Source organism: Schistocerca nitens, chromosome 2 (genome assembly GCF_023898315.1).
Source record: "Schistocerca nitens isolate TAMUIC-IGC-003100 chromosome 2, iqSchNite1.1, whole genome shotgun sequence".
NCBI classification, from domain to species: domain Eukaryota; kingdom Metazoa; phylum Arthropoda; class Insecta; order Orthoptera; family Acrididae; genus Schistocerca; species Schistocerca nitens.
This window is the reverse complement of record NC_064615.1, coordinates 991,207,583-991,234,736: the sequence shown is the minus strand read 5'-3', so window position 1 is coordinate 991,234,736 and position 27,154 is coordinate 991,207,583. Positions and strand designations below refer to the sequence as shown.

The following is a 27,154-nucleotide window of genomic DNA, read 5'->3' as shown; positions in this document are numbered from 1 at the left end:
GGGTTTTGAATTGGTTATCTTGCGGCACTCCGGTCGGTCCCTTTTCCGGTGCTCAGGTGTTGGGTGGCCAATGACCATGCCTCTGCATGGATGGGTCATAGCAAGTGTTTTGCTTGGGGGTTTTCATGGCCATTGTCTTTTGTTTCCTTAAGGGGCTGCCGGTCAATTTCATTTTGGAATGTGGCCCATAGGTTGATGTTTGAGGGGGGGGGGAAGGGGAAGTTGAGCCGTGCGCGGCTCGCGGTCATGCCATTTATTGCGCGTCATCTTGTTTTTAGGCTTCTGTCGCCTTGTTTTCTTTTAATTCGATTTACTGGCGTCACTAGGTTGCTGGTTTGCTTGCCCGTGAGTGGCAGCAGCAGCAGCAGCAGCGCTTACCGATAAGTGCACTGTCGTACTATCTCTGGAGCGACCGTCAGTATTTCCGGGTCGTCGTGTGTCTGGAGTTCAGTTGGAAAGGAGCGCCAGTGAGGTCCGGGCAGCCAGTACTCGCCGACCGCTGACCGCTGGCGACACACATGCACTGTCCGACGGAAGGAGACTGTAGAGGGAACGACCGTTGGTTGGTCGTTCGGTCGGTAACTCACCGGACGACGTATATTTGGTCGCCTACCGCTTCGGGTTCTCTGTGTGTGTGTCGACTTTTCATTCGTTCTTGTTGTTCCACAGTGATTGCGTTTACGATTGTTCGAGTTCTAGTGGAAGTGCTTTAGTGGAACTGTGTCTAGCTTGTGTAATTTCGACCGAGCAGTTATGTTAATGCTGTCTGCGTACTGGGATCTGCAGTCGGTCGGTTGGGACAGAGCAGCGAGGAAGTCTCCCCTGTGAGATCATTAGCGTAGTGTTTGGAAGTGTGCTTTTCGTCGCCGTGATGATGCTGTCCGGTACCGCGTGTAGTTAGACAGCTTGATGTTGTTCTCCCTTTTTCTTTGAGTGGTTATTGTGATTTGACTGTGTTTAGACGCCAGTTATTAAGACATAGTCCTGCTGCGATCCTCGTCCTCGCTGATATTTTTGGTTGTCGTGCCACTGGTCGGTGGAAGGGAACTGATTAGGTTGTTGGTTGGTTCTTCAGCCATCCCTAGGTTGTGCTGCCAGCCCGATTATTTAGTGTTACACTTGGCTGCCTGTCTCACCCAAACTGTTAGTGTTTCCTTCCCAGGCCGACCCTTGGAACTGTAATGAGCACCACACTGTTCTCTTCTTTGTGATTGTGATTTTCTTTTGTCACAAGTACTGTGTCAGGTCTTAGCAAAATGGTTCAAATGGCTCTGAGCGCTATTGGACTTAACTGCTGTGGTCATCAGTCCCCTAGAACATAGAACTACTTAAATCTAACTAACCTAAGGACATACTCTGTAAATGCTTATCTTAAGGTTAGTCTTTAATTATTTTGAATAATTGTTTGGGCCTTCAGAGGTCAAGATATTTCAAATTTTCTTAAGATGGTTTTCTTATGTTGAAAAACTATTGGGCTTACAACCGAGGAATTAATTTAAGCCCGCATCTCGTGGTCGTGCGGTAGCGTTCTCGCTTCCCACGCCCGGGTTCCCGGGTTCGATTCCCGGCGGGGTCAGGGATTTTCTCTGCCTCGTGATGGCTGGGTGTTGTGTGCTGTCCTTAGGTTAGTTAGGTTTAAGTAGTTCTAAGTTCTAGGGGAATTATGACCACAGCAGTTGAGTCCCATAGTGCTCAGAGCCATTTTGAACCAATTAATTTAAATTTTCCTTAATATGGCTTTTAGCCGAGATTTCTAAATGGTTGCCTTTTAAAGAATTTCCTTTGCTGATATGAAATATTATTTAGGCCTTCAGCCAAGAAGATATTTCAATTTTACTTAAGTACGGCCTTCAGCCGTTTGTCTAAATCCTTGTGTTTTAAAAGGAATTATTTAAACTTTATTATTGGGAAGTTACTTGGGCCCTCAGCCGTGGATTGATCTTGTTGTTTTAAAGAGAAAACTGTGCATTAGTTTTCGAAGAATTAAGTTGTGTGTTCTTGTGTAACTATCAATAACTGATCTTGGCCCCTTTCCACAACCTCATCCGCTCTGTCCTGCAAACCCAGATTTCAGCATCATTTTGTAAGTTCATGTGTGCAGCGAAATGGGCTTCGCGTGAAACGAGGGATAGTAATAAAAGAAGAGTCTTTGCAACGTAATGCGTTGTGTGAATTAGACTTAAGAGAAGAGAGTACGCACCTGGACCCAGCCAGAGCGGCCTAGGTAAACGCCGTCGACCTCGCGGTCGCACCAGCGCACCGGCGACAGCTCCCTGCTGCAGCTGCCGGAGCTGTTGGCGACGGTCACGGTGGTGGAGACGGCGGTCACGCCCGACAGCAGCGAGGACTCGCGCCGCGGCAGCGTCGAGTAAGTGGGCTTGAGCTGTGCAGACACGCCGCCGCCGCCTCCCCCGGAGTTGGCGGTCGCCGAAGCGGACCCGGAGGACCGCGGCGTGGTGCGCGCGAACGACGCCGGCGGCGGGGGCGGCGCCGAATCCTGCGGAGGTGGGCCCTGCTTCTGCTGCTGCTGCGGCGACGGGCAGTCCCACGGGTCCGCCGCGTTGCGCAGGTGCAGGATCGACACGTTCGGGCCCCTGCACACACACACCAACAGGCAAGTAAAGAACACTGCTGTCACCTTGTATAACAGCTCGGGTTCTCGGAGACACGAAAGCTTTTCCCGCTTTTCGCATCTCATTTGGGCGAAGGTGCAGTAGCTGAAGCAAGTTGTCGAACTGGAATGAGGTAGGAACGATACATGCTAGTATCGTTGGAAATTGCGCCAACTGTATCGGATTGTAGGATGATTGGCTGTTGCAATTAAAGATATAAGGATTATTTCGGGCCTACATCTACGTGGTAACTCTGCTATTCACAATAAAGTGCCTGGCAGAGGATTCAATGAACCACCTTCAAGCTGTCTCTCTACCGTTCCACTCTCGAACGAGACGCGGGAAAAACGAGCACTTAAATTTTTCTGTGTGAGCCCTGATTTCTCTTATTTTATCGTGATGATCATTTCTCCCTATGTGAGCGGGTGCCAACAGAATCTTTTCGCAATCGGAGGAGAAAATTGGTGATTGAAATTTCATAAGAAGATCCTGTCGCAACGAAAAACGCCTTTGTTTTAATGATTGACACTCCAATTCACGTATCATGTCTGTGACACTATTTCCCCTATTTTACGATAATACAAAAGGAGCTGCCCTTCTTTGTACTTTTTCGATGTCATCCGTCAGTCCCACCTGATATGGATCCCACACCGCACAGCATTACTCCAGAATAGGGCGGACAAGCGTAGTGTAAGCAGTCTCTTTGGTAGACCTGTTGCATCTTGTAAGTGTTCTGCCAATGAATCTGTCTTTGGTTTGCTCTACCCACAATGTTATCTATATGATCGTTCCAATTTAGGTTATTTGTAAGTATAATCCCCAAGTATTTAGTTGAATTTACAGCCCTCAGATTTGTGTGACTTATCGCGGAATCGAAATTTAGCTATTTTCTTTTAGTACTCATGAACCATGGACCTTGCCGTTGGTGGGGAGGCTTGTGTGCCTCAGCGATACAGATGGCCGTACCGTAGGTGCAACCACAACGGAGGGGTATCTGTTGAGAGGCCAGACAAACATGTGGTTCCTGAAGAGGGGCAGCAGCCTTTTCAGTAGTTGCAGGGGCAACAGTCTGGATGATTGACTGTACTGGCCTTGTAACATTAACCAAAACGGCCTTGCTGTACTGGTACTGCGAACGGCTGAAAGCAAGGGGAAACTACAGCCGTAATTTTTCCCGAGGACATGCAGCTTCACTGTATGATTAAATGATGATGGCGTCCTCTTGGGTAAAATATTCCGGAGGTAAAATAGTCCCCCATTCGGATCTCCGGGCGGGGACTACTCAAGTGGACGTCGTTATCAGGAGAAAGAAAACTGGCATTCTCCGGATCGGAGCGTGGAATGTCAGATCCCTTAATCCACCAGGTAGGTTAGAAAATTTAAAAAGGGAAATGGATAGGTTACAGTTAGATATAGTGGGAATTAGTGAAGTTCGGTGGCAGGAGGAACAAGACTTTTGGTCAGGTGAATACAGGGTTATAAATACAAAATCAAATAGGGGTAATGCAGGAGTAGGTTTAATAATGAATACAAAAATAGGAGTGCGGGTTAGCTACTACAAACAGCATAGTGAACGCATTATTGTGGCCAAGATAGACACAAAGCCCATGCCTACTACAGTAGTACAAGTTTATATGCCAACTAGCTCTGCAGATGATGAAGAAATTGATGAAATGTATGACGAGATAAAAGAAATTATTCAGGTAGTGAAGGGAGACGAAAATTTAATAGTCATGGGTGACTGGAATTCGTCAGTAGGAAAAGGGAGAGAAGGAAACATAGTAGGTGAATATGGATTGGGGGGAAGAAATGAAAGAGGATGCCGCCTTGTAGAATTTTGCACAGAGCATAACTTAATCATAGCTAACACTTGGTTCAAGAATCATAAAAGAAGGCTGTATACCTGGAAGAATCCTGGAGATACTAAAAGGTATCAGATAGATTATATAATGGTAAGACAGAGATTTAGGAACCAGGTTTTAAATTGTAAGACATTTCCAGGGGCAGATGTGGATTCTGACCACAATCTATTGGTTATGAACTGCAGATTGAAACTGAAGAAACTGCAAAAAGGTGGGAATTTAAGGAGATGGTACCTGGATAAACTGAAAGAACCAGATGTTGTAGAGAGTTTCAGGGAGAGCATAAGGGAACAATTGACAGGAATGGGGGAAAGAAATACAGTAGAAGAAGAATGGGTAGCTCTGAGGGATGAAGTAGTGAAGGCAGCAGAGGATCAAGTAGGTAAAAAGACGAGGGCTAATAGAAATCCTTGGGTAACAGAAGAAATATTGAATTTAATTGATGAAAGGAGAAAATATAAAAATGCAGTAAATGAAGCAGGCAAAAAGGAATACAAACGTCTCAAAAATGAGATCGACAGGAAGTGCAAAATGGCTAATCAGGGATGGCTAGAGGACAAATGTAAGGATGTAGAGGCTTGTCTCACTAGGGGTAAGATAGATACTGCCTACAGGAAAATTAAAGAGACCTTTGGAGAGAAGAGAACCACTTGTATGAATATCAAGAGCTCAGATGGCAACCCAGTTCTAAGCAAAGAAGGGAAGGCAGAAAGGTGGAAGGAGTATATAGAGGGTTTATACAAGGGCGATGTACTTGAGGACAATATTATGGAAATGGAAGAGGATGTAGATGAAGATGAAATGGGAGATACGATACTGCGTGAAGAGTTTGACAGAGCACTGAAAGACCTGAATCGAAACAAGGCCCCGGGAGTAGACAACATTCCATTAGAACTACGGATGGCGTTGGGAGAGCCAGTCATGACAAAACTCTACCATCTAGTGAGCAAGATGTATGAGACAGGCTAAATACCCACAGACTTCAAGAAGAATATAATAATTCCAATCCCAAAGAAAGCAGGTGTTGACAGATGTGAAAATTACCGAACTATCAGTTTAATAAGTCACAGCTGCAAAATACTAACGCGAATTCTTTACAGACGAATGGTAAAACTGGTAGAAGCGGACCTCGGGGAAGATCAGTTTGGATTCCGTAGAAATGTTGGAACACGTGAGGCAATACTAACCTTACGACTTATCTTAGAAGAAAGATTAAGGAAAGGCAAACCTACGTTTCTAGCGTTTGTAGACTTAGAGAAAGCTTTTGACAACGTTAACTGGAATACTCTCTTTCAAATTCTGAAGGTGGCAGGGGTAAAATACAGGGAGCGAAAGGCTATTTACAATTTGTACAGAAACCAGATTGCAGTTATAAGAGTCGAGGGGCATGAAAGGGAAGCAGTGGTTGGGAAAGGAGTGAGACAGGGTTGTAGCCTCTCCCCGATGTTATTCAATCTGTATATTGAGCAAGCAGTAAAGAAAACAAAAGAAAAATTCGGAGTAGGTATTAAAATTCATGGAGAAGAAGTAAAAACTTTGAGGTTCGCCGATGACATTGTAATTCTGTCAGAGACAGCAAAGGACTTGGAAGAGCTGTTGAACGGAATGGACAGTGTCTTGAAAGGAGGATATAAGATGAACATCAACAAAAGCAAAACGAGGATAATGGAATGTAGTCAAATTAAATCGGGTGATGCTGAGGGGATTAGATTAGGAAATGAGACACTTAAAGTAGTAAAGGAGTTTTGCTATTTGGGGAGCAAAATAACTGATGATGGTCGAAGTAGAGAGGATATAAAATGTAGACTGGCAATGGCAAGGAAATCGTTTCTGAAGAAGAGAAATTTGTTAACATCGAGTATAGATTTAAGTGTCAGGAAGTCGTTTCTGAAAGAATTTGTATGGAGTGTAGCCATGTATGGAAGTGAAACATGGACGATAACCGGCTTGGACAAGAAGAGAATAGAAGCTTTCGAAATGTGGTGCTACAGAAGAATGCTGAAGATAAGGTGGGTAGATGACGTAAGTAATGAGGAGGTATTGAATAGGATTGGGGAGAAGAGAAGTTTGTGGCACAACTTGACTAGAAGAAGGGATCGGTTGGTAGGACATGTTTTGAGGCATCAAGGGATCACAAATTTAGCATTGGAGGGCAGCGTGGAGGGTAAAAATCGTAGAGGGAGACCAAGAGATGAATACACTAAGCAGATTCAGAAGGATGTAGGTTGCAGTAGGTACTGGGAGATGAAGAAGCTTGCACAGGATAGAGTAGCATGGAGAGCTGCATCAAACCAGTCTCAGGACTGAAGACCACAACAACAACAACATGAATAACTTCACACTTCTCTGTATTCAGCCGGCCGAAGTGGCCGTGCGGTTAAATGCGCTGCAGTCTGGAACCGCAAGACCGCTACGGGCGCAGGTTCGAATCCTGCCTCGGGCATGGATGTTTGTGATGGCCTTAGGTTAGTTAGGTTTAACTAGTCCTAAGTTCTAGGGGACTAATGACCTTAGCAGTTGAGTCCCATAGTGCTCAGAGCCATTTGAACCAAGCCATTTTCTCTGTATTCAGGGTCAATTGCTACTTTTCGTACCATACAGATATATTATCTAAACCATTTTGCAAGTCGTTTTGATCATCTGTTGACTTTAGAAGACGGTAAATGACAGCATCATCTGCAAACAATCTAAAACGGCTACTCAGATTGTCTCCTATGTCATTAATATGGATCAGGAATAATAGAGGGCCTATAACACTTCCTTTGGGAAACCCAGATATCAGTTCTGGTTTACTCGATGACTTTCCGTCTATTACTACGTACTGCGACATTTCTGACAGGAAATCACAAATCCAGTCGCACTGCTGAGGCGATACTCCGTAGGCACGCAGTTTGGTTAGAAGACGCTTGTGAGGAACGGTGTCGACAGCCTTCTGGAAATCTAAAAATATGGAATCCCCTGTCGAAAGCACTTATTACTTCATGAGTTTCAAGAGCTAGTTGTGTTTCACAAGAACGATATTTTCTGAATCCGTGCTGACTATGTGTCAATAAATCGTTTTCTTCGAGGTACTTCATAATGTTCGAATACAGTATATGTTCTAAAACCCTACTGCAAATCGTCGTTAGTGATATAGGCCTGTAATTCAGCGGATTACTCCTACTGCCCTTTTTGTGCCAAAACTCATATTTGCTTTTACTAATTACCACACATTTACATATGGCTTTGCCTGCGTATGTGTGTGGCATATAGAAATCCTCTGTATCTCTGTACATCTTCACCTGACGCTATCTATATCCATTTCCTTCTCCCTACTCTCCCTCTGTCCATCTCATCCTCTCACATCTGTCCACTCCTTCTCTCATATCTGTCGATCTCCTCCTCTCACTGCCTCTGCTCAGCTGTGTCCATCTGTATGTCTAGCCTCTGGAATGTATTCCAGTACAAGAAGCACAACATACCTGTCTTGCCAGGCAGCCTACATGTCAGAGGTTCACAGGTTACCAAACTTTTCCACCCACACAACCAACCCTACTGTCCGCAGCTCGTGGACGTGCGATAGCGTTCTCGCTTCCCACGCCCGGGTTCCCGGGTTCGATTCCCGGCGGGGTCAGGGATTTTCTCTGCCTCGTGATGACTGGCTGTTGTGTGCTGTTCTTAGGTTAGTTAGGTTTAAGTAGTTCTAAGTTCTAGGGGACTGATGACCATAGATGTTAAGTCCCATAGTGCTCAGAGCCATTTGAACCATTTGAACCAACGCTACTGGATCTATGTGGGTCTGTGATTACTAAATTGACATTTAGATTTTATTTATAATATCAGTGGAGTACATCTTAATATTGAGGTAATATTGAGTCGAAACATCACTTTATTATTAATGCTCAGAAAACGTTTGAGTAATAAGAAATAGCTGAAATACGGAATTACTCGCCAGATACTTGAGCTGCAAACTGTGGACCACAGTTGTTGGTGAAGCCGAACGGCTAGGTCAGATGGATTGCAGTGTACAACTACTATTGCGACTCAGCAAGGAAAGCGGAGTATATAGGAAAGCGTAATTTGATTTGTGAAATATTAACAAAATTTGCTACTCTGTTTAAAAGTCAGAGATAATTTTATTTTGAATTACTGGTTACTAACTTTGTGTGTGATTCCTGTACATATTATTAGGCCACATCATTGTGTCGGTTTCTATTTTGTTTGAAGCAATGTGTGTAGTAAAAAAGTAGCTTCAGAACTTATTATTTCACTAAGACAGATCCTAAGACTATTTCTTGATAATTCCATTAAAGTCTTACAGCGAAAGCTACTAACTACTACTATACTTGTACAAAGACATCACAAGAAGACGCCAGATTGTTGGACATTTTAGCGATCTTGTGTTTTGCATTGACGCGGCAAGACACAAGTAGGCCCCTCACATATCACGCTGCTCCACTAGAAATGGAGACAGTCGCGAGCCGTCTTTAGGAACACAGAGAAGATAATTGCGAACGCACTCGCACTGACGACTGATTTACGTCATATTTATTTTGAGAGTCTCTTCGTACTCGATCCTTGGTGGCCGAGCGGTTCTAGGCGCTTCACTCCAGAACCGCGCTGCTGCTACGGTCGCAGGTTCGAATCCTGCCCCGGGTATGGATGTGTGTGATGACCTTAGGTTAGTAGTTCGTACTCGATACTTGGGAAGTTGCCTATAACGTCTTGAGCCAGAAGCGCCGTAACTCTGCTAGCGCTGTAGAAAATTTTGCTTTCGGTTGGGCCATCCGGTGCATACACGGTAGACCCACGCTAGTGTAGGCCTAACGGCATTGACTCGTGGACGAAATCTGCCATATTACCGCCGGCGCGTCGCTGATGCAGATTCATCGGGTAGTGTAAACTTCCATTTATGTCAATTAATGAGTTGTGTTTTATCGTCTTACACCACCCTCACTTTGCACACTTCAGTGTTTACAAAGTGCATCAGGCGTTGCATGTGATTAATACGTGAGAAAATAGAGACTCTGGCTATTGGAGACAGTGCCACAGCCTACCGAAAACGCATACATGTCTTAGAAACTGACATAAATTCACTTCATGATGGTGGTTTAAATCCCTGAAACGTGTAGCGGAAGAAAAATCATGACTGGTAACAGTAATCTTGTTTATTCAATTGAAAGATAACATTATTTTATTATTAACGGTAATGAAAAATATGAGGGAAGGCAGAGATGATTAGTATTTGTATTAGAACAGGAGTATGTACAAGGTGGACAGAAACAGTATGAAAGGCTGTAAGGATGTTGCAGAGTAGGTGCTAAGAAATAATAGTTACGAAAAAAATTCGATGCGTTGCGCCGTTTCCCAGTTAATTAGCAGTGACGTTGGCAAATCAGGCCACTGCGGGCGCAAATTCAAGCGGCCCGCCAGGTATAATTGGTGTCAGTTGATCTCAAAGCGAAGACGATAGCGCACGAGAGTGATATGCCTTAGGCTCAGGTTCGATCCTTACTGTCCAATGTCCGATTTTTGTATCGCTCTCTTGTTCGGTTCCAGGAAGCCAAACGTAGACCACTTTTGGCAACACCGTCTCAGGCGGGCCTCACTGGCTCGCTTTAGTGGCAGTTAAGGCGGAAACGGAGCAAAGTATCGGATTATTAACTGTTATTTCTTACCACAACCTATCCTGCAACATACTCACAAGTTTTCACACTGTTTTTGACCACACTGTATAAACATAGGTGCCCAAAGAGAGGATAGGAGGGGACACTTGTCCCATTTTGGAATATACGTGCAAGTGTTTTTTAACAGAACTTTCACGAATTACTAGTAAAGTTTGCGACTCAATCACGCTGCACATTTACCACTTCCGAGCACGCCGGGAAATTCAGAGGTTATAGCACTCGCTATATGTCTGGGGAATTTTGGCTGTCGCACTGTTCATGGGAAATTATACCAATTCCGTGATGCAGTTTAGGCGACGCGATGACAAACCTTTATAGAGCAGTGTTGAAACAGTGTCCACAATCTTTTCTCCGTCACTTTCTCGTAGGCCTGTAGCCCTTCCGGAACTGCAGAAAGGGACTTGTCTAACGTCATGGCGCGCAGATTTCGATGCCCATTCTCAGTACAACGTAAACACAACAGTATACGTGCGGGCATCCGTCTCCATTTCCCATTAGATCATTCCCTCTGACACACAACCGAATGTCTCTGGACATTCAATTGTATTTGACACAGTTATTGTAAAGGGACTTATACAAATGAAATGATTCAATTTCAGACTACTGGTTACATACAGACGTGATTTTATGTATATAGACTGAAGCAGCGAGTGAAGACATGTAGTAAGGCCAGGACTGGAACCCGGGTCTCCTGCTTACGAGGAAGGCGCGTTAGCCACTAAGCAATCTTGGCACAGAGGTTAGCAAAACTGCCCGATTACCCTGGTACGCCTCACTCCTCGATAAAAATCCTCACTGCCACCCCAGTCAACTTTAAATTCCTCTTAGACGCGAACAGGGCTGCTGAGGCTCTCCATGTTCTGTAACAGCACCCCCAATCGAACGTAAATGCAAGATCCAGCCTCAAATCCAGGTGCAGGTACTTTAACAAATTTTCACTCTCCACTTCAGTCTATACACATAAAATCATAACTGTATGGAACCAGTAAAGTCTCTGAAATTGTGTCATTTCATTCGTTTCAGGCTGGATCCCCCATTTACGTTCGATTCTGAGGTGCTATTCCAGTACATTGAGAGCCTCGGCAATTCTGTTCGTGTATACGTGGAATGGAGGGAGGCGTGCCAGGGTAATCCGTGCAGATGTGTGACCCGCTTTGTCAAGGTGGCTTACTGGCTAAAGCACCTGCCTAATAAGCAGGAGACCCGGCTTCAATTCCTGGCCTTGGTACAAAATTTCACTCGCCGCTTCAGTATACCTAAAATCACTGTTGTAAAGAGCTTTGAAGAATAGAGCCATTTTATATGTCTGTACATCCATAGATAATCTGTGAAGCTAAATATATAACTAGAAAAAGGAAAAGAACATTTTCTGTGGCAGGTGAGACCAACAGGGGTGAAATTTCAAGGTTGGAGGAGGAGGAGGAAATTAGCGTTTAACGTCCCGTAGACAACGAGGTCATTAGACACGGAGCACAAGCTCGGAATAGGGAAGGATTTGGAGGGAAATTGGCCGTGCCCTTTCAAAGGAACCATCCCGACATTTGCCTGAAACGATGTAGGGAAATCACGGAAAACCTAAATAAAGATGGCCGGAGACGGGTTTGATCCGTCGTCCTCCCGAATGCGAGTCTAGTGTGATAGCCACTGAGCCACGTCGTTCGGTTTCAAGGTTGGAAAAATGTCCTGCTCAGGAAGAGGAACCTTCCCAAACTCTGTGGGTTCAAAATAACGCCACATATGGCTATGAGATCTGCAGCCCGTTTGGAATGGCTGCACAATAATTTGAAAAACGGAAGAGACGATGGCTGCTTTGGAAAAGTCTTACGCTGTTAAAAGTAATTCTGTCGGCCAGTTTAGGTGTGATTTTGAGAAATTTCGTACATCAGTCTCGTAGTACAATGGCCGCTTTATCTAACCAGTCCAAACAACATTTCTTTCAAAACACATTTTCTTCAACTTCAGTTGTACTAGTGAATCTGAAAAAATCGAAAGCTTGAAAAAAAAACACAATTATTCAATCAGAAATTTTTCAAGCAAACAAAGTGTTACAGATGTCATCAAAGTTGAATAATCGTTTTCTAAAGTTTCTTCAGATTGAGGAACAGTTATCGGGAATTTTCGTTATTTTTGTTGATATGCAACACAATTTTTTTTGTCAGTTCGTTCTGACTTTCTTGTATTTCATTTTTCTGTTTTACAATGGCAGTTACTGGAATACGGACAAACTTTTGTGAATAATTCTAACCACATTTAGTAACTCGTTACATATCGTAGATTTGATCATATGGCGATATATTTTCAGATCTTTTAATCGAAAGAGTGGCATCCATATACGGATGAACAAAATAAAAAGATGTACATCACATATATTATTTTCTTCTTACCCTTTACGTATAATAGTAATCTACTTTTAAAAGTGCTCAATCATTTGAGATAATTTGTATACTTCCTCTCAAATTTCACTCCTGTTGTACGGCACGATTTCAAACTGACCGACTCTTTTATACTCAAATGGCAATTTTAGAATCTTATTCTCTCTTTCTTTGAACGGTCATGTGTATAACGTAATACGTAATCACTGTCTTAAAACTTTCCCATAGAATGAAGTTGGTGGCTGAATAAAATCAATTTAGGATAGCGATACGAATAATGGCAGACATATATTCCACAGCTTCATCAAATATGACATAAATTTATACAACAACTTCATCTAAATGAGACACTGAGACACGCTCTTACATTTGCTTCGCAAATACCAACGAATATTTCAGTTACATTTAGAATCTGTTTACCCATATCTTAAAGCCGAATACGAAACATTGTGGATCGATAGCTCCCCAAGTAGATTATGCTACCCAATACAACGCCAAAATAAAATATGCTTGAATGCATTTTTTGTTGTTTCAGGGACAAATTAAATGTAATCATTTAAACGCTGCGAATGTCTAAGGACTGCATTTTTCAGCTGTAACCACGCTCTTCTCGACTCGCAGTCAGAAGACGGGCGCTTCGAAGCATCCTCCGGCCATAAATATTTAGATTTTCCTTGATTTCCTTAAACTGTTTAAGGCGAATCCCGGATTGGTTCCTTTGGAAAGCACACGGACAATTTACTCCCCTGAACTTCCCCAATCCGGGCTTTTGTACCGTATCTAATGATCTTACTGTCGACGACAAGTTAAGCTCTAACAGTCCCTTCGCATTTATTTTGTGTTGTACTATTTATTTCTTGGCAATTTTGATATTTTAATACATCCATATATCTAAGGTTTTCTTTTTCTGCCTGTCCTTATTTTTTCCACTAAATGTTATCCTTCTTATCTAAATCTACATGGATACTCTGCAAATCACATTTAAGTGTCTGGCAGAGGGTTCATCGAACCACCTTCACAATTCTCTATGATTCCAATCTCGTATAGCGCGCGGGAGGATTGAACACATATATCTTTCTGTACGAGCTCTGATTTCCCTTATTTTATCGTGGTGATAGTTCCGCCCTATATAAGTCGATGTCAACAAAATATTTTCGCATTCGGAGGAGAAAGTTGGTGATTGGAATTTCCGTCGCAACGAAAAACGCCTTTGTTTTAATGATTTCCAGCCCAAATCCTGTATCATTTCTGTGAAACTCTCTCCCATATTTCGCGATAATACAAAACGTGTTGCCTTTGTTTGAACTTTTTCGATGTACTCCGTCAGTCCTATCTGGTAACGATCCTACACCGCGCAGCAGTATTCTAAAAGAGGACGGACAAGCGTAGTGTAGGCAGTCTCCTTAGTAGATCTGTTACATTTTCTAAGAGTCCTGCCAATAAAACGCAGCCTTTGGTTAGCCTTCCCCACAACATTTTCTGTGTGTTCTTTCCAATTTAAGTTGTTCGTAATTGGAATACCTAGGTATTTAGTTGAATTTACGGATTTTAGATTAGACTAATTTATCGTGTAACCGAAGTTTAACGAGTTCCTTTTAGCACTCATAGAGATGACCTCACACTTTTCGTTATTTAGGGTCAACTGCCTCTTTTCGCACCATCAGATATTTTTTCTAAATCATTTTGCAGTTTGTTTTGATCTTCTGATGATTTTATTATTCGATAAACGACAGCGTCATCTGCAAACAACGGAAGACGGCTGCTCAGATTGTCTCCCAAATCGTTTATATAGATAAAGAACAGCAAGGGGCCTGTAACACTTCCTTGGGGAGCGCCTGAAATCACTTCTGTTTTACTCGGTGACTTTCCGTCAATTACTACGAAGTGTGACCTCTCTGACAGGAAATTGCAAATCCAGTCACATAACTGAGACGATATTCCAAAAGCAGGCAATTTCACTACGAGCCGCTTGTGTGGTACCGTGTCAAAAGCCTTCCGGAAATCCAGGAATACGGAATCGATCTGAAATCCCTTGTCAATAGCACTCAGCACTTCATACGAGTAAAGAGCTAGTTGTGCTTTACAGGAACGATGTTTTCTAAACCCATGTTGACTGTGTGTCAAAAGACAGTTTTCTTCGAGGTAATTCATAATGTTCGAACACAATATATGTTCTAAAATCCAGCTGCATATCGACGTTAACGATATGGGCCTGTAATTTAGTGCATTACTCCTACTACCTTTCTTGAATATTGGTGTGACCAGTGCAACTTTCCAGTGTTTGGGTACGGATCTTTCGTCGAGCGAACGGTTGTACACTACTGGCCATTAAAATTGCTACACCACGAAGATGTGCTACAGACGAGAAATTTAATCGACAGGAAGAAGATGCTGTGATATGCAAATGATTAGCTTCTCAGATCATTCACACAAGGTTGGCGCCGGTGGCGACACCTACAACGTGCTGACATGAGGAAAGTTTCCAACCGATTTCTCATACACAAACAGCAGTAGACCGGCGTTGCCTGGTGAAAACGTTGTTGTGATGCCTCGTGTAAGGAGGAGAAGTGCGTACCATCACGTTTCCGACTCTGATAAAGGTCGGATTGTAGCCTATCGCTATAGCACAATATGGAATTGGTGGGTTCAGGAGGGTAATACGGAACACCGAGCTGGATCCCAATGGCCTCGTATCACTAGCAGTCGAGATGACAGGCATCTTATCCGCATGACTGTAACGGATCGTGCTGACACGTCTCGATCCCTGAGTCAACAGATGGGGACGTTTGCAAGACAAACACCATCTGCACGAACAATTCGACAACGTTTGCAGCAGCATGGACTATCAGCTTGGAGACCATGGCTGCGGTTACCCTTAACGCTGCATCACAGACAGGAGCGCCTGCGATGGTGTACTCAACGACGAACCTGTGTACACGAATGGCAAAACGTCATTTTTTCGGATGAATCCAGGTTCTGTTTACATCATCATGATGGTCGCATCCGTGTTTGGCGACATCGCGGTGAACGCACAATGGAATACTGGCGTGATGGTATGGGGTACCATTGGTTACACGTCTCGGTCACCTCTTGTTCGCATTGACGGCACTTTGAACAGTGGACATTACATTTCAGATGTTTTGTGACCCGCGGCTCTACCCTTCATTCGATCCCTGCGAAACCCTACATTTTATCAGGATAATGTACGATCGCACGTTGCAGATCCTGTACGGGCCAGCACATTCTCCAGATCTCTCACCAATTGAAAACGTCTGGTCAATGGTGGCCGAGCAACTGGCTCGTCACAATACGCCAGTCACTACTCTTGATGAACTGTGGTATCGTGTTGAAGCTGCATGGGCAGGTGTACCTGTATGCGCCATCCAAGCTCTGTTTGACTCAATGCCCAGGCGTATCAAGGCCGTTATTACGGCCAGAGGTGGTTGTTCTGGGTACTGATTTCTCAGGATCGATGCACCCAAATTGCGTGAAAATGTAATCACATGTCAGTTCTAGTATAATACATTTGTCCAATGAATACCCGTTTATCATCTGCATTTCTTCTTGGTGCAGCAATTTTAACGGCCAGTACTGTATATGGTTGTTAAATATGGAGCTAATGCATCAGCATACTCCGAAAGGAACCTAACTGGTATACAGTCTGGGCCAGAAGACTTGCTTTTATTAAGTGATTTGCGTTGCTTCACTACTCCGAGGATATTTACTTCTACGTTACTGATGTTGGCAGCTGTTCTCGATTCGAATGCTGGAATATTTACTTCGTCTTCTTTTGTGAAGGCATTTCGGAAGGCTGTGTTTAGTAAATCTGCTTTGGTAGCACTGTCTTCGATAGTATCTCCATTGTTATCGCGCATTAACGTGCTATATGCAGTTCGTTTACCCACAGCACGCTGGTATCTACTCGCAGGGCAAAGCAACGTGGCACTCAGCCCTCAGTGTGCGTGCGTGGTTCGAAGAGCAGCAATATGAGTTTACCGAATTCCCCTGGCCATCAAGCTCCCTGGATTTCAGCACAATAAAGAATCTGTGGGACTACCTATATCGCGCTGTTCGCGCTACGGATACTCAGTCGGGAAACACAGCTCCACCGGCCACGGCGCGAGAATCCGCATGGTTCCACACCCCTGTCGGTGCCACCCAGAACCTCATTGACTCTCCCTTTGGACGTGTCGGAGTAGTATGCGTTTCAAGAGCTGGTTATGCAGGCTTTTGACAGGTGGACACGTTAATGCGATTGGAAGTTATTTGTTAGAACTCAAAGTGTTTGGATTTCTGTTTTGGACAGTCGCTATGAGGTGCCTCCACGAAATTTCTATAAAAACGCGTGCACCAGTTTTTCTTTATTTCCATCTGGTCCTTCTCAGTATTCTCCAGGGCCACATTTCCACCACTTATGGGCGCGTCCTTATCTTCAACAGCGTACAGCTTTCGCAGCCATACTGGAACACAGTCCAGACGAACGTAATGGTATTTTCTTTCTTATACTACATGTGTTGTTCAGTTAACGAATGTGGAAATTGAAATGTATGGGGCGTGAAGTCTGCTACGGTAGAGCGAAAAAAAAAGAACATCAGTGATCGAGAATTTTCTTTGGCACAAACGGTTGGTGAGCCCGAGCGAACAGCAATCTGCCGTGTTCGGTTCTTATTTGCTAGCGTTCCCTCATGTCCAGCTGGTTGTCGGTCTTTTCGTCAATCATCAGAGAACGTTCGGGCCAATAGTACACAAAATTTCTTCTGCTATTTCTGTTTACTTGTGTAATTGACGTCAGTTGCATGTGCGATAAGTCTGAAGAGATTATAGTATCGCTGACAGAAGAATACAGATATTATAGACGGTTCTGGGAATAAAAGACCGATAGCGCAAATGCGAAAAGTAATATGATTGGCCGAATCACTAAGAGGTCCAACTGGGGACATGAGAAAGGCACTAAATTCATTAGATACTTCCATTAGACTAGTAAGGAGTGAATAAGCATAGGCTTTGTGTTTCTTTTAATTAAACAGAAAACCCACAAGGAATTTTCTTGAAAGCAAGCAAGTGCGAATATGTATGTATTATGCTGAATAAATGTAAAAATATATGAAAAAACTACTTCCGTTGTTCACATTCAAGGTAGCTGTAAGTGGTAAATGCGTTGCCTTTGATATTCGAGATTTTTTATGATGAATAAAAGTGATTTAACCTGTATCACGCCAATTTGATCTCTAATAGACTATACATGGTGGTCAAGAACAGCCTTAAAAACTTGTAAGGGTGTTACAGGGCAGGTTGTACTTAAATAATTCGGTACGTTGCGCCTTTTCCGAGTTAATCAGCACTGGAGTTAGCCTATCAGGCGGTTGCGCGCGCAGATTCAAGTCGTCAGGCAGACACGGTCACACCAAACGTTTGCTCTCCTAAAGCCGAACAAGAGAGCGATTCACAACTTGGACATGGGCTGCTAGGAAGGATCAAACCCGAGCCAAAGACTGAGCTGTCTCGTGCGCCTTCATCTTCACTATGAGACCACCGACCATGAGAAGATAAGGCGCCTCACTCTCATACCCCGTGATCATTGTTTGAAGACTGATCAACTGTTTTGTGCTCTGCTTGAGCAGTTTACATACGTGACGAAAAATCTCTCTCTCTCTCTCTGCTCGAGTTTTCGCTGGTCCTGCCATCCACGACGTGTTTTAGCTTTATTAGTGTCCTTTTACTATAGTTTTTAATAATACACACATCAAAAAAACTTTTTATACCTGGGACTCACGGTCATGTAGAACTTTATAAAAGGCATCATATTTACACCAGTGACTGTAACACTTTCTTTATTTCACAATTGCAATTTCGGCCTTAGGCCATTATCAAGTGAAGATGTTATGGCTATTAGGCCATGTAAACCTAAAATGAGCTGACACATTTATATGTCGCTGTCAAAAGAAGTTTTGCATCAATTCAGTTCTGAGAGTTCCGGAACCTGTACAGAAAATTGGAATAGAGATCAACATAAACATCATTTCCGCCCTTTTTTTTTTGCTCATGGAAACCACACATTGCATATTGTACCACCACACAGCGAGGTCTTCAGAACTAGTGTTCCAGATTGCTGTAGACACCGGTAACTCTAACACAAAGTAGCACGTCCTCTTGCATTGATGCATGCCAGTATTCGTCGTGGCTTACTATTCACAAGTTTATCAAGGCATTGATGGTCCAGATTGTCCCGCTTCTCACCGGCAACTGGGCGTAGGTTCCTCAGTGGTTGGTGGGTCATGACGTCCATAAACAGCCATTTCAATCTATCTCAGGCACGTTCGATAGGGTTGATGTATAGCGAACATGCTGGTCACTCTAGTCGAGCGATGTCGTTATCCTGAAGGAAGCCATTCACAAAAGTGCACGATGGGGGCGCGAATTCTCGTCCGTGAAGACGAATGCCTCGCCAATATGCTGCCGATATGGCTGCACTGTCTGTCGGAGGATGGCTTTCACGTATCGTACCGCCGTTACGGCGCCTTCCATGACCACCAGCGGCGTACGTCGGCCCCACATAATGCCACCCCAAAACAGCAGGGAACCTCCACCTTGCTGCACTCGTTGGACAGCGTCTCTCAGGCGTTCAGCCTGACTGGTTTGCCTCCAAACATCTCTCTGACGAGTGTCTGGTTGAAGGTATATGTGACACTTGTCGGTGAAGAGAACGTGATGCCAATCCTGAGTGGCCCATTTGGTATGTTGGACCCATCTGTACAGCGCTGCATGGTGTTGTGGTTGCAAAGATGGACCTCGCCATGGACGTCGGGAATGAAGTTGGGCATCATGCAGCCTATTGAGCACAGTTTGAGTAATAACACGACTTCCTGTGGCTGCACGAAAAGCATTATTCAATATGGTGGCGTTGCTGTCAGGGTTCCTCCGAGCCATAATCCGTAGGTAGCGGTCATCCACTGCACTAGTAGCCCTTGGGCGGCCTGTGCGAGAAATGTCATCGACAGTTGCTGTCTCTCTGTATCTCCTCCATGTCCGAACAACATCGTTTTGTTTCACTCCGAGACTCCTGGACACTTCCCTTGTTGAGAGCCCTTCCTGACACAAAGTAACAATGCGGACGCGATCGAACCGCGCTATTGATCGTCTAGGCATGGTTGAACTTCAGACAACACGAGCCCTGTACCTCCTTCCTGGTGAAATGACTGGAACTGGTCGGCTGGCGGATCCCCTCCGTCTAATAGGCGCTGCTCAAGCATGGTTGTTTACAGCTTTGGGCGAGTTTAGCTACATATCTGAACAGCCAAAGGGACTGTGTCTGTGATACAGCACCCACAGTTAACGTTACCGGGGTGATGCGAGGCTTTTTTGATGTGTGCAAATATAGTTGTGAACTGCGGATTGTTTGATCTCCTTGCGTGCAGGTCACACGCAAAAAAAGCTAACGAATAAGTAAAGAATTGCAATCACGATTCAGTCTCATTTTCGAACTTCCGTTCGTCCCTATATCTAGTGATATTAGTTGGCTCTATCTCCACGACGTCTCTGGTTGCTTTAATTTCTACTTGTACTCGTGATCTCGATTTAGCAATCTCAATATGCTTTAATATGTCCATTAGGCATGTAATCCTAATTAATTTTTTTCCTTGTTTCATCTGAATATTACCATCTTCTTTCCAAGCTACTTAAAATATGGTAACTATTTAACACATTGCTGTAATATCTTAACAGGGACCGAAATGCTCATTTGCTTCCCTCAGTACCTGACTACGCCCTCTACTAAGCAAAAAATTGTTGCTGTGCCTTCAGCGTCCAGTACTATCTTTATCGGAAAATGTTTCCATATTTAACTTTTATTGCACTTACCAAATATGTCGGGTTGCCCATCGTAAAAACTAGTCAATATTCTTAAATATCTGCATACGGCGGGTTATGTTTCTTTAGTTCTATTTTATTCGGTTAGTCTGTAATTTGTCATTCGCGAGTTACAGAGTTTCAACGTGTCGTGTCAAGGACCTTGGAATCGCTTACATTCGTTTCTCGGAAGGTCACTTATGAACTCGCACTGTTCGCAGTCAGAGCCCAGCTTCCGATACCGTAACTTTACTTACTTCGTCGGTGGAAACTGAAAACGATGGTTCCAGTGCACTCTACAAGAACGCCCTTGTAGATTTTGTCTGATTTTAAATTGTCATATTCCGCATTAGCGAGAAATATATCCCGACCATCACTTTCTTGGAGTCTTTTTACCTTTACTAACCAGTTGTTGGTTTTCGCTGTTTTTGTTTTCTCATCCAAAACGAGGAATCCGAATTTTGGGGTACTCTTGCGATTGTAGTAAGGCATTACAGCTTTGCGCTATGGTTACCATATAGTCTCCAACCTGCCGAACGCGTCAATTGAGTCATCCGGTCGTCGACAGCAGCCAAATGTCGAAAACAGAATGTCATTCTGGGCCACGCTGTATTTCACGGGGAACATAGGTTCCACGCAGTATAGTGGTGTCATTTGGGTTGCCTGCTCAACAGGCGTTAAACGGCGAGACGACGCATGGCTGAAGTTTCAGTTCCAGCCTTGCCTACATTGGGTAGTACCATTGCCACTGCCACAATTCTTGGAGTCACCTACCACATGGATGGAAAATTAGCGTTACTCGGTATCATTCCGCCGCCGGGTATGTATGTGGGCTCCACGACATGACAAGCAAACTCGACTAGTGTGTCAATCAGCGGCCCTACTTCCGCAGCCAACGACCTCCCTTGTAGTTGCGACTAGTGTCAAATGACAACCTCATGCCATTCGTCCACTACTGCATCGCTTTCCGATATGGCTTAGAAGAATTACTTGAAAGAGTCTCAAAAATCAATCAGCGGCCCTACTTCCGCAGCCAACGACCTCCCTTGTAGTTGCGACTAGTGTCAAATGACAACCTGATGCCATTCGTCCACTACTGCATCGCTTTCCGATATGGCTTAGAAGAATTACTTGAAAGAGTCTAAAAAAAAAAAAAAAAAAAAAAAAAAAAAAAAAAAAAGGCTCTGAACACTATGGGATTTAACTGCTGAGGTCATCAGTCCCCTAGAACTTAGAACTACTTAAACCTAACTAGCCTAAGGACATCACACACATCAATGCCCGAGGCAGGATTCGAACCTGCGACCGCAGCGGTCTCGCGGTTCCAGACTGTAGCGCAGAGAACCGCTCGGCCACCCCGGCCGGCTGTCTCTCAACAGGCTTAGGAATTTAATTCAGAGTGATTATCGTCAAATATTGTACCTGACATCGCTTCTCAGTTTTGTATGTATTTGATTTCACAATAAGTAGTGTGAATTTCAACTGTTAACAGTCACTCAATTGTTATGTTAATCGTAGCCACTTTGATGGAACTGATATAATTACTTTTACGTGTGTGAAGGGTGTAACACTCTGAGGCCTCAGAATCGTTTTTGCTAAAGTGTAGCATACAATACGGCATAACGCAGAAATCTTTCAGGGCCGGTCAAGCCAAGTCACTGATGTTTTCTCCTATGACTTCCAAACAATAAAAACCAAATGTTCTCTTTTACAATCAAGCCACGATCGCTCATCCATTTCGTTCTCCTCTTGGGAGAACCTCTGGGAGTGGTGGGCGGTCGGACCTGTTCGTCTAGTGATAAAGTGCAGGTCTGTGAACCGGAAGGTCGCGGGATTGAATTCCATTCGGATCAAAGAATACTGCACTCTACCTCTGATCTACCCTTCAGCTGTAAACGACGTACAGAGTCGCCCGGAGCGACATGTGATGTGGATTCCATGTTAAACAGTAGGTCCTTGTTGCCCAGTTAGATAACTGGGAGAGGCTAGGGACTGAAGTCACCTATGTGGTGCCAGTTGGAAGACTTACACTAGCCTACGAAACACATGGACATATTACTGTACATGATATGCATAATGAAACTGACTCAAAAAATATTTTATCCACCTTAAGAGAGGCAATCCAGCTTACATCATTCATACCTAGAGCACACGATGTTTCTTGGGTTGCCTTCTTAAGACCCAAAAAATGAATTTTCAGAGAGTTTTACGATGGAGTACCGAGAAATAATGCCACAACATAACAGTTTCGAAATTTATTTAATGATTTACGCAACGCCCTTGATGCACGATACTCGATAAAATGGTGTGAATATCACTGATCACAGTCTATTAAAAAGGACACTCACTTTTCTCAACAAAGGCTAACCACAGAACGTTTCTAGAAGCTCCTGCTGATGAGGCGCAGTTTGGAAAACTGAATAGAGTAATCAACGGCAGACGGCCATACACCGTATTGGAAAAAAAACCGTACTGTCGTATGTGGAGGGCGACAGAGACAGAGAGAGAGAGAGAGGGAGGGAGGGAAAGAGGGGAGGGAGAGAAGGGAGAGAGGGGCGAGAGGGAAGAGAGGGGAGTGATAGATAGATAGAGAGAGAGAGAGAGAGAGAGAGAGAGAGAGAGAGAGAGAGTAAAGAATGGAGGGAGAGAGACTGGAAACATGAATGGCCGTATATGATGAGTTGCGGTTGCCTGACAACACTATCTCTGTTCCTGCGGTGCCAGTAACTCACACTGCGTTTACACTCGACAGAGTAAAGTTGAACATTGCAGTATATTTTGGAAATAAGTAACTGTTTTTGCGTCACATTAACGGTTAGTGTTTACCGAAGACCTATATGGAAACAGTATTTAATCATCTCCACATAAATCTACGTAAGAACGCTCCCGCCCTCCCCCCCCCCCCCCTCCCCAAGTAAAAAAAAGAATTGTTCACTCCCAGGAGACATCGCGCGAATACCTTGCTACCTCACATCTATCCTTGATTATGTGTTCAATTCGGCGAGAAAGAGGATACACAAGTTTTTGAATTATGCGATAACCAGCTGCAGCCCCCTATTGACGATTAGACCGCACAGAGGTAACAAATGTGGGGATGTTGACTGCAATGTTTGAACAGCTGTTCCAACCGTGTTCGTCTAAGCAGCAACATACTGATGGAGAACATAAAGACGGAAACACCAAAAACACGACACATTACCAAGCCTAAATCGGAGCACGAAACCTATTGCCTATCAAAATAGCTTGCAGTTGTTCGGAATAGACAAACGCAGGTTCTATTGGTTTCCAATGGAATTTTGTACCATTCATCTTTCAAAATAGTGGCAACTTCAGGTAACAATGATCGGGGTGAATAGTGGTCACGCATTCTCTCCCAAGTCTTCCAAAACGGCTCAATAATACTACACTCCTGGAAATTGAAATAAGAACACCGTGAATTCATTGTCCCAGGAAGGGGAAACTTTATTGACACATTCCTGGGGTCAGATACATCACATGATCACACTGACAGAACCACAGGCACATAGACACAGGCAACAGAGCATGCACAATTTCGGCACTAGTACAGTGTAATCCACCTTTCGCAGCAATGCAGGCTGCTATTCTCCCATGGAGACGATCGTAGAGATGCTGGATGTAGTCCTGTGGAACGGCTTGCCATGCCATTTCCACCTGGCGCCTCAGTTGGAGAGATCGTGCTGGCCAGGGTAGTTGACTTACACCTTCTAGAGCACGTTGGGTGGCACGGGATACATGCGGACGTGCATTGTCCTGTTGGAACAGCAAGTTCCCTTGCCGGTCTAGGAATGGTAGAACGATGGGTTCGATGACGGTTTGGATGTACCGTGCACTATTCAGTGTCCCCTCGACGATCACCAGTGGTGTACGGCCAGTGTAGGAGATCGCTTCCCACACCATGATGCCGGGTGTTGGCCCTGTGTGCCTCGGTCGTATGCAGTCCTGATTGTGGCGCTCACCTGCACGGCGCCAATCACGCATACGACCATCATTGGCACCAAGGCAGAAGCGACTCTCATCGCTGAAGACGACACGTCTCCATTCGTCCCTCCATTCACGCCTGTCGCGACACCACTGGAGGCGGGCTGCACGATGTTGGGGCGTGAGCGGAAGACGGCCTAACGGTGTGCGGGACCGTAGCCCAGCTTCATGGAGACGGTTGAGAATGGTCCTCGCCGATACCCCAGGAGCAACAGTGTCCCTAATCTGCTGGGAAGTGGCGGTGCGGTCCCCTACGGCACTGCGTAGGATCCTACGGTCTTGGCGTGCATCCGTGCGTCGCTGCGGTCCGGTCCCAGGTCGACGGGCACGTGCACCTTCCGCCGACCACTGGCGACAACATCGATGTACTGTGGAGACCTCACGCCCCACGTGTTGAGCAATTCGGCGGTACGTCCACCCGGCCTCCCGCATGCCCACTATACGCCCTCGCTCAAAGTCCGTCAACTGCACATACGGTTCACGTCCACGCTGTCGCGGCATGCTACCAGTGTTAAAGACTGCGATGGAGCTCCGTATGCCACGGCAAACTGGCTGACACTGATGGCGGCGGTGCACAAATGCTGCGCAGCTAGCGCCATTCGACGGCCAACACCGCGGTTCCTGGTGTGTCCGCTGTGCCGTGTGTGTGATCATTGCTTGTACAGCCCTCTCGCAGTGTCCGGAGCAAGTATGGTGGGTCTGACACACCGGTGTCAATGTGTTCTTTTTTCCATTTCCAGGAGTGTAAAATCTGGTGACAGTGTTGGCCCGAAGAGATGCGACGTTTCTTCCTTGTGCTTACAAAACCATTCCTGAATGATGGGAGCTGTGTGACAGGGGCCTTGTCTTGGAATACTGCATCACCATTGGAGAACAAACATTATGTATGGCATGGACCTGATCAGCCGGAATGCTCACACAATCGTTGGCAGTAATGCGATCTTGCAGAGTGCCGTTGTGGCCCATGAAACCCACGATATGGCTGCACAAATCATCACCAAACCATGTTTACTCTTGGGACGTAAACTTGGGTAGAAGTTGGAAATAGTATGACACGAGATTCATCCAACCATATGACTTTCCTCCATTGCTCCTTAGTCCTGGTTTTATGTTTCCTGTTACGGGCATTTGCATCACTGATGACTAGTTTTGGAATCCCAGCACGCCCTGAAATTCCCTGCTTATGGAGCTTCCTTCGTGTTGTTTTGGAGCTGATTTGGCTCTCGAATACGAAGGTCAATTCTGCAGTGACCCTTTTTTGCAGCTGTTTCCACCCTTTTTGTCACAATACTCTTCAAAGACCGTCTGTCACTATCACCCAACGAACACGTTGTGACTTAGAAGATAATGTTTTTCCGCTTTCCCTGCAAGCGATATAAGTCTTCGATACGGTGCCTTCAGAAACACTTGAGCTACTTTGGATACGAAAGCACGCACCGTACGAGCTCAACAATTTACCCACGTTCGTATTCACTTACATTCGACATAATGCGCTCACAACTAAACACAGTTTTGACAACGATTTACACTTGCAACGTAATGAGGACATTGCCGGGTGCCGTTTCTTACCCACTACAACAGCGCAATCCGCAGGCTTGCTAAAATCTGCATTTATGTTCAAGCATGCATTTCTAGGAGTGTATCCACAGTTTTATGGAATCCCTCTATGCGCGCAGGCAACGACCTTGCCGCAGTGGATACACCGGTTCCCGTCAGATGACAGAAGATGAGAGCTGTCGGGCGCGGCCGTCACTTGGATGGGTGACCATCCAGGCCGCCATGCACTGCTGCCATTTTTCTGGGTGCACTCAGCCTCGTGATGCCAATTGACGAGCTACTCGACCGAATAGTGGCGGCTCCGGTCAAAGAAAACCATCGTAACGACCGTGAGAAGAGTGTGCTGACCACACGCCCCTCCTATACCCATCCTCATTGAGGATGACATGGCGGTCGGATGGTCCCGATGGGCCACTTGTGGCCTGAAGACGGAGTGCTTCTATGCGTGCAACCCTGCGAACATATCCTTTGTTGTTTGGAAGACGAGAGTATCGACAGAACAATCTTCATGAGGATGTAGAAGGAGGGGCAAGACTTGGTCACCGACGATGTTGAAATGAAAGCTGTGGTTCATGTCCATGGTAACCTGAATGAGTGGACGCAAGTCATGGTGCAAAAGACAGAATAGGCCTGAACTACAGCTTCCACACACTGCCTGTTAAACGGCTCATTGGGTCGTCGGCACTCTTGCATCATTTCAAAAAATGGTTCAAATGGCTCTGAGCACTATGGGACTTAACATCTGAGGTCATCAGTTCCCTAGAACTTAGAACTACTTAAACCTAACTAACCAAAGGACATCACACACATCCATGCCCGAGGCAGGATTCGAACTTGCGACCGTAGCGGTCGCGCGGTTCCAGACTGTATCTTGCATCATTTAAAAAGGTCCAAACTTCCGGAGACAGCACTACAGCCTCCAGGCAACTGGAGACCAGCTTCGTGCTGACTGGCCCAACGAAGTTGTGCGCAATGGCCTTTTGCGACGCAGCCGCCTCCAAATGTGTATTACAGGCGAATACCTTAGCAACGTTTGCTGGAAAACTGGCTTGGATTAACCGTTATTCACTAACAGCAATGATTTCTGTGTGGTTTCAAACTGATTGTTACTGATAGGCATAACACTCTTCTCCGGGCCTGATAGACTAGTATCCTTTTACTACCATTGTTGTTACAGCATTTTACGTGGCTGCAAACAGTACAGCATTCTTTGTAGTCACGTTGTATAATCCACGCTGAGA

At 44.9% G+C, this 27,154-nt stretch overlaps 1 protein-coding gene across 1 annotated transcript in view; it reads right to left on the bottom strand.

The window, feature by feature from the left end:
• LOC126235490 (uncharacterized) overlaps nucleotides 1–27,154 on the bottom strand; it is a 586,979-nt gene that overhangs the window by 173,586 nt on the left and 386,239 nt on the right. Inside the window, exon 2 of the mRNA XM_049944210.1 lies at nucleotides 2,201–2,594. Coding sequence (XP_049800167.1) covers nucleotides 2,201–2,594 — 394 coding nt within the window. The remainder of the gene's footprint in view (nucleotides 1–2,200; nucleotides 2,595–27,154) is intronic.